General features: G+C 34.7%; 2 protein-coding genes across 2 annotated transcripts; one reads left to right on the top strand and one right to left on the bottom strand.

The window, feature by feature from the left end:
* Positions 1–8,411: 8,411 nt before the first annotated feature.
* On the top strand, positions 8,412–10,648 carry LOC141618552 (uncharacterized). Its single transcript, XM_074435657.1, has 3 exons — positions 8,412–8,631; positions 9,903–10,062; positions 10,265–10,648. Exons 1-3 carry the CDS (start codon positions 8,553–8,555, stop codon positions 10,497–10,499), a joined length of 474 nt encoding a protein of 157 aa, XP_074291758.1. The 5' UTR covers positions 8,412–8,552; the 3' UTR covers positions 10,500–10,648.
* A 276-nt stretch (positions 10,649–10,924) lies between these two features.
* Positions 10,925–15,821, bottom strand: LOC141618551 (uncharacterized). Its single transcript, XM_074435656.1, has 8 exons — positions 15,514–15,821; positions 14,331–14,475; positions 14,064–14,232; positions 13,196–13,466; positions 12,693–12,958; positions 12,275–12,490; positions 11,630–11,732; positions 10,925–11,461 (listed from the first exon to the last, which is right to left on the bottom strand). The coding sequence occupies exons 1-8, from the start codon at positions 15,662–15,664 to the stop codon at positions 11,403–11,405; spliced, it is 1,380 nt and encodes a 459-aa protein (XP_074291757.1). The 5' UTR covers positions 15,665–15,821; the 3' UTR covers positions 10,925–11,402.
* Between the last annotated feature and the right edge of the window lie 1,196 nt (positions 15,822–17,017).

Genomic DNA, 17,017 nt, shown 5'->3' with positions numbered 1-17,017 from the left:
ATTGAAAAATTTCAAAAATTCAAACAAATTTGCACGTTTATTTTAGCATGTAGGTCGAGTCGGAACGGTAGTATTTCAATGATGACATTGCATTTGCATCTGTATATGCCTAAGCCTTGCTTAATTGACATGTTATTAGTAGAATCTTTTTGCATAGTCTACGAGTTTTCGTTAAAATATCTTGCTGAGCTTTAGACTTGACTTAGATTTTTGGCAAACTACATTATTTTCTGAGTTATTAGAGCCTATAACTGGTGTCATTCATGACCAGTTCATCTAGGATTGTGAGTAGTTACTTCTTATGAGACACGTTGTATCAATATGCATAAATATGAACTTAATCTGCTTAATACCTGTACGCATTTGGTTCGTGGTTTGTTGACACACTAGTATTGGTGCCCGGCTTCGCCCGGGCTACCTCTACTTACCATTAATTTTTTTTTCATTAAATAAAATTAAAAGTTGCATAACCCATAAATTTATCATTAATATATTTTTCTATGACATATCCTAAAATTACGATGAAATAAATTTTGAGACAAATTCATTACTCCCGCTATTAAGAGTTTACTCTTATTAATGAAACAATAGTAATAAATTTCACTACTTGCCCGTAATCATTGTTACTTTCACTACTCCCGGCGTAATTACTGTTACTGCCACTACTGCTGCATTAATATTGATAATTTCACTACTCCCGCTGTAATTATTATTACTTTCACTATTGCCGCATTAATATTGATTATTTTACTACTCCCATTGTTTTTTCTACAACTTTCACTAATCTCGCTGATAATATTGTTACTTTTACTATTCAAATGAGTGATTACTATCATATAACTATATCCAATATTACTACAATTTATCGCATTTAAGACTTTTTACTGTTTTTGGTTTGCGCGAGACTTCGCTTTGTTTGGTTTACTTTAGGATTTTTAAGACTATAGACTGTTTTTATTGGGTTTGCACGAATTTTGGGCGCGTAATATTGCGCATTTGCAGGTTTGTAGACCATGATAACTCAATCTATTGAGTTATTTCGAAGAAAAAAAAAGTTACGTGTCGTCGATGCGGTGGTGGTCGACCAGCCCCATCTGTCGGTCGACCACCAACGCTGCTATTCTTGACTTCGTTCTCTTCTACTTTAATTCCATGCACATTTTTCCCCCCCAAATTCTTTTATTTCCGAACAATGTTTGCTTTTATGTCTTTCAGGTATCTTATGGTAGCACTGCTGGCTACCGAAACCTCCTAGCTCGCGCTGGTTCGGGGAGGTTTCCGTTCGCACATGAAGTCTTGTGAGTTCCTGACATCTTTTTCTCTTATGTCTTATTTAGTTGTAGTTCTTTAAATGCAAATTCTCATTTCCTTTTTCGCTTCTTATACATGATTTCGCACAATGGGGACATTGTGTGATTTGGTTTTGGGAAAGGTTTTGCATTGCATAGCATTCATTTGATTTTGCATTCATGTTTAATTATTCTGTTTGCATTGTTATTTAATTTCTCTATATATACCAAAATACCAAAAAAAATTGAAAAATTTCAAAAATTCAAACAAATTTGCACGTTTATTTTAGCATGTAGGTCGAGTCGGAACGGTAGTATTTCAATGATGACATTGCATTTGCATCTGTATATGCCTAAGCCTTGCTTAATTAACATGTTATTAGTAGAATCTTTTTGCATAGTCTACGAGTTTTCGTTAAAATATCTTCTTTGAGCTTTAGACTTGACTTAGATTTTTGGCAAACTACATTATTTTCTGAGTTATTAGAGCCTATAACTGGTGTCATTCATGACCAGTTCATCTAGGATTGTGAGTAGTTACTTCTTATGAGACACGTTGTATCAATATGCATAAATATGAACTTAATCTGCTTAATACCTGTACGCATTTGGTTCGTGGTTTGTTGACACACTAGTATTGGTGCCCGGCTTCGCCCGGGCTACCTCTACTTACCATTAATTTTTTTTTCATTAAATAAAATTAAAAGTTGCATAACTCATAAATTTATCATTAATATATTTTTCTATGACATATCCTAAAATTACGATGAAATAAATTTTGAGACAAATTCATTACTCCCGCTATTAAGAGTTTACTCTTATTAATGAAACAATAGTAATAAATTTCACTACTTGTCCGTAATCATTGTTACTTTCACTACTCCCGACGTAATTACTGTTACTGCCACTACTGCTACATTAATATTGATAATTTCACTACTCCCGCTGTAATTATTATTACTTTCACTATTGCCGCATTAATATTGATTATTTTACTACTCCCATTGTTTTTTCTACAACTTTCACTAATCTCGCTGATAATATTGTTACTTTTACTATTCAAATGAGTGATTACTATCATATAACTATATCCAATATTACTACAATTCTTTTCTTTACTGACGAAATTACTTTTACTACTTAGGCATGCAATTTTAAGAGGATTATATATTTATATAAATATATTACATATATGCATTAAATCAAATCGAAAGAATTATGCAATATTATATATTATGGAATCTAACTTGAATTATTTATAACCTACTTATATATTATATTTTTGTATGTTAAATAATTAACATCTCTATACATCTAATAAACTATAAATTTTAATAAAATTGTATAGATTTAAAATTTAATATATAATTTTATGATGATAATAAATAATACCATAAGTGTGTATGTTTATACCAATTAATTATTTTATTTTAAGGAAATTGACCATCTTCTAGTCTTTTATAAATATTTAGGAAAATTACTAAGCATCTTCTTTCTTTTAGTTTCCTTGAAATTGACCATCTTAATTAATTTTTTTATTTTAAGGAAATTGATCATCTTAATTAATTATTTTATTTTAAGGAAATTGACCATGTTTTAGTCTCTTACAAATTCTTAGGAAAATTACTAAGCTTCTATATAATTTAATTTTAACCCAAACTATATAATATTTGCATTGAGATCCCTTAATCGGGTCTATCACACGGTGCTAGTGATTTAAAACTATATAGTATAACTAATTTGTATAACTTTCTTTAATTACCTTGAAATCCCTTGGTTTCTGGATTTAATATATAGTATTGATGTGGTAGAGGTCCCTTTCCTCATTTTTGCCCAATAGCCTCTCATTAGCCAAATTAGCCTTTTTGTCCCATAAACTACAGACTATAATTTAGCCTACCTTATCCGAGCTAGTACTTGTGTTTGTGGGAATGTTTTATTGCAAATTTGGTCATATGCTCAATTATGTTGTTGGAGAAATGTGGGAAGAAAAGAATTGAAAAGAAAAAGAAAAAAAACGGAATTCGAAAAAAAATTATATCAGACCCGACATTCAGTCGACCGACCGTCCCCTATGGTCGGTCGACCACGTTACTACAGTTTGAAAAAAATCACATGTTTCAATTATTATGATTTGGTGATTTTCACTCCCATGTTATCATTTATATTCTTTGGGGAGTTGAATTTTATGGAGGTTGTGAGTTTTGTGCTTCAATTTGGCACCATATTGTATTATTTACATTGAGTTTGAAGTTGGGATTCGCTTATAGTTTGGATTGTAGTACTAGCTTGGCTTATTACTCCTCATATCCAAATTCATTTTAGCCCCTTCTTACCCTTTTCCTCACATATCCATGTTTACCTCGGCATGTGTCATGGTCCTTTATGGTTGGAATGCGTATGTACGGTTGTAGAGATTATTTTCATATTAGACTGCATGCATGTTTTCATAGGTCGTAGTTAGGTGAGTGTCACTACAAATGAATTCTTTCTATCTTTTACATATTTTCACCTGTGCTTATGTGTGATATGAGCGACCCGTGAGAGTCCATAATGATAAGTCTCTATAGTTGACGTTTCAGCAAGTTTTTAACGACTACATAACTCGTTTGCATGATTCACATTGCTAATTGATTGTTGATTTGTAGCATTAAATTGGTTTAGGCTTTACTTATTGCATTTCGCTCTGAGATTGAACTCGTTCCATTAGGTTCTAAGATCGAGTCTAGTTCTTTCTTGGGGACAAGCAAGGGTTTGTTTTGGTGAAGTTTGATGCGTGTCTAATATATGATGTTTTGCACCTCATTTCACGCGCATTTCAGAGCTCAATTGAGTAGTTTATGCTACTATTTCCATTATTTCGTGTATTTCTTCCTCTTCGTGTAATTTTGTAGGAATGTGAAGAATTCGGTGGAAAATGGACTAAATCTGTCCCGGAGCGCTTAGCATAGGATTGGACATATGGAGAATGCTCGAGGAACGAACTTGGCGCGCATTTCGGAGCTTGAAAGACAAATTTGGAAGCAAACTATCAGCTATATCAGTCGACCGACCGTGCCTAGTGGTCGGTCGACCACATCAGTAGCAGTCCCAGTTGCAGAACGTGAACAGTAGCATGCAAGAGCCCGATAGTTGGTCGGTCGACCACTCCTTGTGGTAGGTCGACTTCCTCTTAAATCTGACGGAAATTAAAAGATTAGTAAAAGCCCATTGTAATTAGGTTTTTAGTTATAGGTTACGTGAAACTCTTTATAACGTAACCTCATATCCCGTATTCATCATTCAGTTCCCATTAGGTTATCATTAGCTTACAAATAATTATTCAATACGTTAGATTGTTCTTCATACTTTATTTCTCAATAAAGCTTTGCTTCGGATCTTCTTCTGCTTTGCTATTTCGGTATTATTCCCTTTTAATTTACAGTTCACTTTATTTGCCCTTTTAGTTTAGAATTGCTAGTGTAGATATCCCGAAACCGTCATTAACGTTTTATGCAATTTAATTGTTCTTCTAGTTTAATTATGAATTCTATTCCTTTAATCGCAAATTACATTGTTGTTATCGTTATTATTATGTCTAGCTAAATCACCATTGCTAGGATGTAGGCGAACTTAGCGTAGATGGCACTAGAATAGGCTACCCTCGGATTAGGGCTTTGTCGACCGACTGGCTTATCTGGTCGGTCGACTGAGTCGGTTGGTCGATCGACTCGGGTAGTTGGTCGATCGACCACCTTCGTGTCTGATTTGCTTCGTTTGAGTCGTTAAGTGCAATATCTATCAATGAGACCTAGCGGAGACTTGTTAGATGCTTAGTTTTAACCAACCCGTAGATCGAAAGATAGGGAAGGACTTAGATTAACGTATTAAGACGGCTAAATTACTAGATCGAAAGATAATGTAATTTAGGCATTAGGATCACTAGTCAAGAACGAAAGTTAGTATTAGTGATACCTAGGGACTAATAGCATAGACCGAGAAGGGCTATTAGTTGACTTGGATCGAGAGGACTTGTCATACACATCACCCACGACTGTATTTCGAAACCTACCTAGACTTTTGTGCCATCGTAGCTATAGTGACCCGATCATCCTAGCTCCTTTCTATTATTTGTTTACATCATCTTATTATTTGCTTGTTTTTTGCTTATTTATTTCATTTGCATTTAGACTTAGACAAAATCCAAACCCCCTCAAATTGTTACCCTAAAAAACTAGAATATTAAACAATAGAAACTCCCCCGCCTCTCTGTGGTTCAACCTTGTTACCACTAACTTCTGTTAGTTTTAATAGGTATTATAAATATTATTTTTGGTGCACACAACGACAGGCATCAGAACTGATACTTGGAGGTTTTACAGCTTTTTCGAAAACAATTTGAAGACTTTAAAATCAGAAAAACGTTTTGCAAACACTTGAAGAACAAAGCTTTAAATGCACAAATGATTTGCAAGGTTTTTACAATAAATGCTTTGGAAGTCTTAAGAAATAAATGTGACTAAGACACTATATTTATAGTAGATTTAGTCTTAGGTAAGTACAACTTAGAAAAATTAAATCCAATATTAAAATGATAGCCTTGAGTGATGGTAAGTGTTAGACTATAGGCTTGGGGCTTAAGAAATCAGAAAACTTAAGCTACTACACTCAACATGTGACATTTTACCAAAATGGCAAAAAGCTTTTCTTACTTTAGAAGTTTGACAAGTCTTCTTTGCCATTTTAGTAAAAGGTGTTTGCACAAATCTAGAGGCTTAGTCAAGTGGGCTTGTGACTCCAAAATTTCAGATTATTTTCAACCTTTTGAAAAATTCAAATGTTTAAGGTTTAAAGTTTGCAAAGTTTTGACACTTAAAACATTTTGGTCAAAATTCCTCCTCCGTATGATAGTACCAGAAACCACAGTACAGCGTACTGTTGCATGGTTTTGCCATTACTTGACTTACATGAGAATGTTGCACTTACTCTTACATTTTTCGACTAAGGCTTAGAAAACACCATTGTCTTGACTTCCTTGATTAGCTTGATCATCTTGAATCATTGTTGAAAGTCCATTTGATTGCTTCAATCACTAATCATTTCAACTAAGAGCAAACAATCAAATAACAAAGGGACTTGGCATCATCAACACAATGTGTTCTAACACTGCTTAAATAAATAGTATTAAGGCCGAGTATTATATTGGCCTTTGTCCAAAGACCGTCTTGTATAAATACTCTACAATTTTATGAGAAATACAACACAAATGATTTACCCTACTCTATTCTAATTATCATGGTATCAGTGTACTCTATCATTCAACCCTAAAAATCCTATTGTGTTACTTCGTTTCATACGCGATGACGCAGAATGCGATTATCCCTAATTTTGCTTTCGTTTCCGAATGCAAAATCGATCCATTGTCCCCTTTCTCTCTTGTTAATCAAGAAGGACTCGGACAAACAATTACCCATATCAATCTCTGGAGCGATAATTATGATTCATTAAGAGTGTATCACGTTGATTGATAAAATGAAGAACAAGTGGATACATCAAATAAATTGATTCATTAAGAGTGTATTACGTTGTTAAGAATGATTGTTGTAAGGCAACAGTTGATCTGATTGTTGCTTGTTTGTCTTAGCACATGAGATAAGGTTGCTGACCAAAAGCAACAGTATTAGGAACTGTTGTTAAATAAAAACGTGAGTGAGGAATAAGTAAGATAAATGCAGCGGAAATAAAAGTAACGAGAGATCAACACGATATTTTTGAATTGGTTCGGCCAACACTTTAAGGGCCTACGTCCAATCTTCTTTTATTAATAAGTGAAGTGATCTACTCTGACTACTTAAACACTTACAATAAAAGGACCAACAACCTACTCCGGTTGCGACACGAGTTCTAAGACTACTCCGTCTAGAAACTCAAGACTCTAACTAAAATGTTTACAAGATCAAGTTTCCTCAAGCTGATTCTATGAAAGAATTGATAAGGACAACTTATTGATCAAACGATTTTAGGCAAGAGAATGCAATACTTAAGGCAACGGTAGTGAAGACTGTTGTCACTGGAAGACTTAGAAATATTTTGCAAAGGAAGTAAAAAGCTTTAAGTTTTTAAAAACAATTTTTCAAAACACTTTGAAATTCTCAGGAAAGTCTTAAGAAATGAAGGAGAAGAGTGCTCCTTTTATAGGCAAACAAACTAGGGTTTAGAGGTCAAGACATATGATAAAAAAATAAATATTTTTGACTTAACCAAGTTTGCATAAAAGGGGGCATTCTTTTAAAGGTTGAAGAAGAAAAGAAGCTTTATTATTATCTTTAAAAGGCCTTTGAAAACCAGTCAGAACAAGATTGACAACCAAGTAAAAACATTTTTACAGAAACAATTTTGGAAAGAAACAAGTTCCTCTTTCCAAAAGTTATGATAAAAGATATTGTCAATTTGAGATAAAACCTTTTGAAAGATGTCATTTGAATATTCTTTCTTAAAAACAACCTTTCATAAAATTCAAATATTAGAAATGAACATTTGATAGAAGTTTGTATTTGAAAATATGAGTAATTTTGAAATTGAAGACTTCCCTCAAGTGACATGAGCTAAAGCAACAGTCTTGCTTACTGTTGCCTTAGAAAGCAGACTGTTGTTAAACAACAGTCTTGCTTACTGTTGCCTTAATATCATACTCTCTTACCCTTACATATGTGACTCTTATTACAACACAATTCTTGGGTAGCTTCATCAACACTTCTTAACCTTGAACATTGATTAACTTTTGATTGGGGAAAAGGACTAAATCCTAAAATGGAACATGTAAAAGCATGGTTAAAATAGGCATGTCATCATCAACAAATGTGTTCTAACAACAATTTTAGCTTTAAAAAAAATTGTCTATAAAAATCGAACCCCGATTAACGAAGTTCTAAAAACTCCACTGGTTATCACTCATTTCATCTTTAAACAGATTGTCATTTTAAGTGAAAATTTTATCAAAACTTACAAGTTAGAAGGCTTCAGACTCATACTATTTACTCCTATTATTTGACCCATTCATTAAGGCGGATAAATATACCGATATACGGTCTTAAGAAAGATCAACCGATTTTATTATACCCGACCAAATTACTACACTATTACGCATTATTTGACATGTTAGAGACAGATATGAATACGTACAAAATACTTCTTCTATAGTTGTATAGTAATCTCTTCTAGCTAACAGATAACTTCATTTGTTGCAAAATTTTTGGAAATCTAAGATTTGCGTTATTAATTTTGATGGAAAAATTACCAAATGAGCTTTGTCTTAAGATTTTCCGTATCTTGGATTATCAGAATTTAGCCACAGCTCAACAAGGTCAGCTCAATTTCCAATTTTCTCTTCTCAATCTTATTCAATTCCTTATAATTTCATTTATAATTCATTTATTTGATTCTGGGTTTGTTTAATTTGTGCCAATTTGATCTGGGTATATGGATATTTAATTAATATTCGATGTTTATTGATTAATCGGAAAGGTTTGACATTTTGCACGAAATACCCAATTTTTTTATCCGAAAAACTTTAAGAGGCAACTCGTGCTTACGAGCTAAAAAGTGACTTTTTTTTTTCAAATCGATTGTCTTTCCGAGAACTACGATTTAAAATTACCGTATTTGAATCTTCCCCTGTTAATTTGTTATGTTTGATGATAATTTGTAATCATATGTTTGAAAATGTTGAAATGATGGAGTAATTTGAATTGGGCAATCTTAATTTTGTTGATTTTACTAGTGAATTGAGATTTTTCAAGTAATTAGATTATGCATGTATGTGGTGGTGTAGATTTTGGGTGGAAAATTCCATTTTGCTATTGATATGAGCAAAATTCAACAGTTCTCTGATCATTTTGATTTTCAATAGATGAGATAAAATTATATATCGGATCGAGTTGTGATTTCGTATGTAGAGGTATAATTGTCAAATAATGAGGAACAATATTATAAGATCATTGACTTTCTACTGTCTCAAATCTTCATTATGTTAGAACAAGATGGAGAATAGGGAGAAATAAGAGCTGGGGAACCGAATTTTTCATTGCGATTCTTGATTTATATTCCGCATTATTTGGTTCTGGATTATGGTGCACACAAATTCTCATTATAAACGGGAGATATCCGTCTATAGTTATAGGCCAAATATTCACCCACTTTAAACACAGGCAACAAGTTGCATGGTGGGTTCCAAAAATGTCACCACTTTAAGCATATTTGACCCCTCTTTCACTTTAGATGGATATATCCGTCTATAGTGAGAATAATTGGTTGGTGAAATGCAATTATGTAAAATGGTTTACTAAACTGATTACGCTTCTGTTAGTTGTCAAGTAGCGGTATCTCGAATTCTCGATGCAATTTTAAACAGACTCATAAATCCGATCCCCGTTAGTCCGCTATTGGCAGTAGTTTTGGGGCAGTGTGGTACTGTTAGTTATTGATCCTTAGTTTTGGAATATGATCATCTTTCGACGATTTATGGAGCACTCACACTTGTATCTCTATTATAAATGGCCTATAATCTGTTGACAAAAAGAGATTTTATACAATTATTGCTTTCAGTTGATTTATTATGGATCCTTGCGGGTGAAGTTTGCAGGAAATGGAACGGTTTGGGATCTGATGACGTGTTATGGGCTAATCTGTTCAAGGAGAGGTGGGGTGAAGATCAAGCTCGATTTTATACCCCCACTAATTCACAATCATGGAAAGATGTTTATGAAGTGCAAGACCGTTGTAATAGAGTCGGACTGTAAGTAGATCATATATATTTGTTTCTCGTTTCATAGAATTAGCAATAGAGATGCAAATCCGATTTTAAGAACAAATGGCATGCCAGTAGCGACAATTTCAAAAATCTAGTGCCTGAAAAGAAAAATCTAATGGCGTAATGTGAAGTAATTTGTAAAAAATTTCAGAGTTTTCCATTGAAAGTCTTTTGATTGTGATTCCAGGGGACTGAAGATAACAAGAGAGGGGGCTGATTACTACCTGATTCATGGCGGTGAAATCCAACGCCATTTGGGTTCTAGGAAACGTAGGAACACAAACGAAGAAGCAGCATTGAGTCGACATGGCAATGTCAATGAAGATGGATCGCCTGGTTATGGGATTCTCGAAAAGATCCTTTTCTTCATTGGAGATCTCGAAGTTGCGACTATTGAAGCAAAACGAAGCAAGATTATGTGACTACACATAGGATATCATGATTCATATGTAAGTATCTGTAATGTCTTTCTTTTCGTATCTTGTATGTATTATAGAATTATTGAAGCTTGTTAACTTGTTTATGAGTTGTAAATTTAACACAATAATCGCATTTGTTCATTCTTGTACATTCAGCTGAGGTTTGTGCACTCCTTATGATGGAATCATAACAATATAAGATGCTGATTCGATAAATTATGTTGTCAGTGGACGACTTTGGGTTGCTCAATTTTTAGAAATGCTAATCCGAGTTCAGGGAAACAATTTGCAAGGCTAAAACATATTAGCGTTACTTATATATATATTACGGTTGAAAAAGAAAAACTTCGGGAAAAAAACTCAAAATGTCACGAAAACTTGAAAATTTTCCTGTCAACAGCCCATGAATGTTACGTCGATTCTCAAAGTTTGTTACAAGGTAATATGGTATTCTGTTAAAATGTTAAATTATGCTTATAACACTTAGTTTGCACAAGAATCTCGTTTGACTTCCAAATTACAAATAAAATGGAACTTTCAAACAATAAACGAAAACACATTATGATTACACCAGATTTACTACACCTCCGTTGTCAAAAGAAAGATTTACTACACCTAAGAAACTCGAAGTAAAAAAAAAAAAAAAAATGAAACTAGATCCCCTGTCGTTCTTTGACCTGTTGTTGAGAAAGACAAGGTAGGTAAAATTAAAGAATAGCTTCTTGAAAACACTAGCCGACTGCTATCTGCAACTGAAATAGCGCTTTGCTTGTGCTTGAGTAACTTTTTTCTCTCTTCATTTGCTTCTTACCTTTTCTGGCATACCATCAAACTTAATTCCTACAGTGATTGCCGTTGTATTACTGTTCTACTTGAATATTATTACTTGCTACTCTCTTTCGATGCTCAAATGTTCAATGGCTCGGCTTCTGAGTCTCTTTCCTTGAGTACATAATCTTCGGTCTCTGTGAGAATGAAAATATACTCTCAAATCTCAATTGAAAATTTGACGGATTGAAAAGCCAGTATTAAGCAACAGAAAGCGAGAAATCGAGATGTGGAAATAGCATTTCTGCCTTTGTAAATTCTAATATACTAGAAATTTGTGTCGGGTTGGCATGCATTCTACTTACTCGTTTTGTCAGCTATCACCATGAGCCGCCTTTGTAATATACATGCCACAAAGAGGAAGATTGAGCACATTCCAAACATGACAGTTATCGGAAATGCATTGACCTTCACGTATAAAAAAAGGCAATGTCAGAAACAGAAGTGAGCGTAGATATCACTCCAATATTCAGCAGTAATACCAAAGGACAACAAATGACCGGGACGGAGGGAGTAGAATGACTCCCACTGAGAGCTGGAAGCTATACCTAGACTTTTAAGCCCCATTCAGACGGGGGCATAGACAGTTTAAGATTAGGACTTTACGAGTAAAATCATAACACATGGATCCATCAAGTCATTAACATGAATGTGTGAGCAGGTAGGAAAATTCTTATATGAGATGGTCTCCTGACAAGAATATAACAAGACTCGCCCATATAATGGGGTCGTGTTTCCTTAATTTCAGTTTTTAGTGGTTAACTAGTATGAAGTACATGAGCAAGTTTTATGGTTAAATAGGTTGGTCTCGCATAAAATTAATGTGTCACCTAAAGTCCTAGGAAACAATTGGATTCTAGTGAGTCAAAAACATGTACCATGAGCAAACTATGGAGCTTCAAGAGCAGTCTAAGAATAGTAGGTGAACTACAAGTGTTCGAGAAACATACATTGTAGAGAACAACGCAGACGAAGATATTAAGAGGAATCCGGAAAAAGTTCATGATGGTACTCCTAGCCTCCTCTGGAATATACTGAGACCTCATCTTCATTATGGATGGCCAGAATATTCCTACACAAGCCTCAAAAGCACAGAACCCAAGAAGCTGTACACTGCCAGAAAATGAAATGCCGCCACCTCTTATCTTTGAGGGCTCCACCAGAAACTGTTACAATAAGAATAATCATCAAGCACTTGATTATGTAATCTATAAAGTAGAGCGAGCAGATTTCAACTAGCTTAGCTGGTCAAGTCATTGAGTAATGGTACTCATGATCTGGGTTTGAAACCCGTCAAAACTCAAAACTGCCATTGTGGCTTCTTTTAAACAATATAAAAGTAGGACAAGAACTGGAGATTTGACATACATTTGTTACAATTGGCAGCAACAGAGAAACAGCTGAGACGGAGAAAACTACTTGCATGTAGCTCTCAGCTTTAAGAGATGAACGAGCCAGTAGACGGGATGCAATTGAGCTTCCCAACATTGAAGCCAGCATGAAAGTTGCAAAGATAAATCCATGTGGAATTTCCTCGTCGTTTGGACTCAATGCAGGGGTCCAAAGGAATACAAAGGTATACATTGAACCCTCAAACAGTGATTGAATGGCACCCAATAAAGCTATTTTTTCATCTGCCCAACATAAACAAACAGATGTTATACAGAAGACAAAGAAATTAAGGGCTGAGAGGCAAGAATATAATTAACATAAATGATTTTGTTCCTTTTGGTTGGTAAAAGGTCAAACAAAAACTTAAATACCATCTGCGATAAAATGGGCCACTATTTTCTTAAATAAAATTGGATGGCACACAATCATACTAGTTAAATTCTATTGTTCTATTTCATCCAACAGTTCTCACGACGTACCAGAAGCAATAGCCACTGCAGCACCCTTGAACTGTGCAAGTAAATTCTTGTTCTCTGAAGGGTCTCCGTAGTTTTCAGTCCACGATGACATAATTACAGCCATGCCTATAGCCAAAATGCATGCTGCTGCATCAAAGGGCGCTACAGGCCCAAGCGCGAATGTATCCACCAATACATTACCAGCCAATCCGGAGATGATAGCAATAAGACCATTCCCAAGAAAAATTGCCTTCGAGAAAGTTATTGACAACCATTGTTGTTCAAAGCCCCTCTACATATATTAGAAAAGAAAGATAGTCATACTCGGTACAAACAAATAGTTTGATATATACACTAACCATCTTTTTCACAAATCAAAAGTTAACTGTGCCAATCAAAATTCCAAATCAGAAAATTGCAGTCGCCAGCATTACGGACATCAAGATAAGTAATGAGTATATAACAACCCCGATGTACCAAACTAGACCTAATCATAAAAGCTGTTAAATTCCTAAATTACACACAGAAAAGTAATAGTCACACTTATGTGATACTGAACAATAATGGCTATAAAACCATTCCTGATATTGAAAGAGCAAAATTTGCAATTACGATACGAGCAATACTTATCCATGCCTTTTATGACAAGGAGAACTGATCTCAGACATAAGTACTCTAATACCCAAATTCCAAAGGCAATGTCGAGTGTTTCAACATCACATAATTTACAAGACCGTTAAAAAAAAAAAAAAAAATCAAAAGAGCCTGCACAGTACCCACTCCACCCCACCCACTCAACGCACCCATCTCTAATTCATCTGGCAACAGAAACATTTTCTCCAAGATGGACTTAGTAACTGCATTTGAGATGAATAAAACAGATAATCACCTTATTATGCTCTGCAACCAGCCACGACTCGAATGCAGAGAACAAAAGTGATGTGGCAATACCTCCCAATACTCGGCCCAGCATCAGGACCTTGTATTGAGGAGAATGCTTGGTAATGCAACTCAGGATGTAGGTTATGCAATAAGTGACACATGCTCTCTTTCGGCCCCTGGATTGTACAATCAAGGCAATAAGATTAGACTGGAAGATTCGAAGAAATCAACATAGAAAATAAAGCACTGGGAAGAAAGTATATATAAGCATTACTGTTTGTCAGCAAGTGAACCAACGATCGTCCCAAAGAGCATAGATGATCCAAAACCAGCGATGAACAGCTGTCCTATTTCCCCTTTCCCAAAACCGTATGTGCTATAAAGGTAATACACATATGGACCCTGCAACCAGTCGCCAGCTGTCTCCACATACAACATTCAATCAAAAACTCTTCCAGTTGTCATATACCCAAATTCGATTAAGCAATGACTCTATGGCAATAATGTAACACTGACAACATTATAAGCATATACAAAACACAGGCAAAGATATTCTTAAATTTCCAACACTACTCACACAGTAACACCAACTATATATGCACAAATGAGCGTACTAAAACCAACAAGAGAGTCGTTATAACGAACATCCGTACGAATGTGCATTTCTCAATTTCATTACGCCGCTTCTTCCAAAACTCTATCAAGCACTCCCTGTGTAGTAAATTCAAAAACAATTACAGGTACTGTACTCTCTCCGCAATGACAACATTTTCTCCACTAATTTTATTCACCTAGCTCAAATATGTCAATCAACAAATCACATTCATAATTTGGCAAACTAGCATAAGAATCTGAAAAACACTCTTCCCTTAGCAAAACCTTATCGACTTTCCGTAATGAATTAACATTTTCTCCCCAAATTTTGTACACCTAACTCTAATGTATCAATCGACAAATCACAGTTACAATTTCACAAAATAACTCAAGAATCTGAAATAAACTAACATTTTCTCGCCTATTTTTGTACACCTAGCTCAAATACGTCAATCAACAAAATCACATTTACAATTTCGCAAATTAACATAAGAATCTAAAATACACTCTTTCTCAGCCAAATCACATCGATTTTCCGTGATGACGACATTTTCTCAATTTCTCCTCTAATTTTGTACGCGTAGCTCAAATATGTCAACCGACAAATCACATTAACAATTTCGCTAATTAACATAAGAATCTAAAACACACTATTTCCATAGGAAAATCGCATCAATTAACCTCAGATTATACACATTTCTCAAAGATTAAATTAATCGCGTAACACAAATCGCAATTCAAACGTAAATCAACAAATCAAATCACAAAAATCACAGCAACATACACATCGATCCGAATCGCAACAACAAAACAACGTAAAAAAGCAATAAATCGTCGAAATTAAAAAAGGAGAAAGGTTATACCCATCATGAGAGAGTAAACAAGGAGATAATTGTTTTTGAAGGAATTAAAAGAGGAGGGAGTATTGATGCGATCCTTGTTAGATTTGGAGAATTCAACAGCAGCAACAATGGAAGCTAGAGATCCGAAAACGAGGTAGTAGAATATCTCCATTGTTGTTGTTCTTCTTCTTCGTCGTTGTTCTTCAGATGAAGAGAGAGGGATGAGAGTGTAGAGAGTGATGTGTATTTCTGCAAGTGTAAGACGTGTGGGAAAAGGGATTGATTTGTTTAATGCTTTAATTAATTAGAAAAATTAATCAGATCTTGTTAATATCTTTGTACTTGAAAAACAGTGTATTAAATTAAATTAAATGGATCGGATTTAGTCAATTAACTAAACAAATACATGCCCCACGGCCACGGGTAACATGAAATTTTAATTGTACGGTATGGGTCGTGGTGTCGTGTCAATACGTTTAGGTGGCGTAATACTTAGCTCGCTTAACTAGTAAATTAGAACAAATATTTACAAGACTAGTGGTTTATCATATTATGGGTTATGCTAAACTGAATAATTATCGTGAATAGATTGTGCTTGGGACGTGTTGGATCAGTGGATCCTGCTCATTATGTTTTGTAGAGTTCTAATTTAGCTTCACATATTTGTTTTTTTTCTTTTTTTCTTTGGTACATGCCTTCACACATTTGTAATTCTATCTTAAACCGCATAAATAAGACCTCACTCGACTCAAACAAATCCGCATATGGCAACCTGATAATAATACATACTTGACGCTCGAAAAGACTATACACTAGCCAACAATAAAACTTATTCGTCCAAAACCCACTTTGCAAAATTATTGCAAAATATCAAAATCCATAATGAGTTAAAATCCGCGTTTAATCATCTTTGTATTGGGTTTGTAAATAAGAACCTTTAAAAAAAGTTTGTCCCATTGCATGAAAAAGTTCTTTCAAAAATCAAGAAACTTGGTTTGATATTAAACAGTCCATCTTGCTTAAGACCGTCTTATTTCAGACCGCAATAAGACCTCTCACAAGTGAGAAGTACATGGGTGGTGGGACACCTCCATGTGTTTTCCCACTCACACCCTAAATGGGTTTTTTGTGAGAGGAAATGGTATCCGTCTGACTATTTCAGAAGGATATGGCGGTCTGAAATAAGAATTTGTGAACTACAAAATGAATATAATTAGAGTTTCAATAGGTCTTGGTATAGACGGGTGGAGCGTATAGACGGGTAAAGACCTCTAATAAAATGGGTAGGGGGGACAAGGTGGGGCACCCCCCATGTGCTTTCCACTTTATGGCAAATGAGTATTTTGTGAGGGAAAATGGTATCCGTCTATACGTATAGACGGATAGTGTCCGTCTATAATGAGAATTTGTGTTAGAGTTTATGTTGCTCATTGGTGGGTCTTAATCATGGACCAAGAAAAACCTTTGCCACTCCATTATCTCACTTCCCCTTTAAAAAAAATGCCAAAATGGGAACCCACCAAAA

Source organism: Silene latifolia, chromosome X, assembly GCF_048544455.1.
Source record: "Silene latifolia isolate original U9 population chromosome X, ASM4854445v1, whole genome shotgun sequence".
Taxonomy (NCBI): domain Eukaryota; kingdom Viridiplantae; phylum Streptophyta; class Magnoliopsida; order Caryophyllales; family Caryophyllaceae; genus Silene; species Silene latifolia.
Note: the sequence above shows the minus strand (reverse complement) of the source record. Positions and strands in the feature narration are given on the sequence as shown.

What these genes read in the sequence shown, in the direction of transcription:
- LOC141618552 (XM_074435657.1), top strand. Translation starts at nt 8,553, where the DNA reads ATGGAAAAATTACCAAATGAGCTTTGTCTTAAGATTTTCCGTATCTTG. An exon ending in TTTAGCCACAGCTCAACAAG is followed by an intron (nt 8,632 to 9,902) that starts GTCAGCTCAATT and finishes TTGCGGGTGAAG; the next exon opens with TTTGCAGGAAATGGAACGGT. An exon ending in CGTTGTAATAGAGTCGGACT is followed by an intron (nt 10,063 to 10,264) that starts GTAAGTAGATCA and finishes TTGTGATTCCAG; the next exon opens with GGGACTGAAGATAACAAGAG.
- LOC141618551 (XM_074435656.1), bottom strand. Translation starts at nt 15,664, where the DNA reads ATGGAGATATTCTACTACCTCGTTTTCGGATCTCTAGCTTCCATTGTT. An exon ending in TGTTTACTCTCTCATGATGG is followed by an intron (nt 14,476 to 15,513) that starts GTATAACCTTTC and finishes ATGTGGAGACAG; the next exon opens with CTGGCGACTGGTTGCAGGGT. An exon ending in TGGTTGCAGAGCATAATAAG is followed by an intron (nt 13,467 to 14,063) that starts GTGATTATCTGT and finishes TAATATATGTAG; the next exon opens with AGGGGCTTTGAACAACAATG.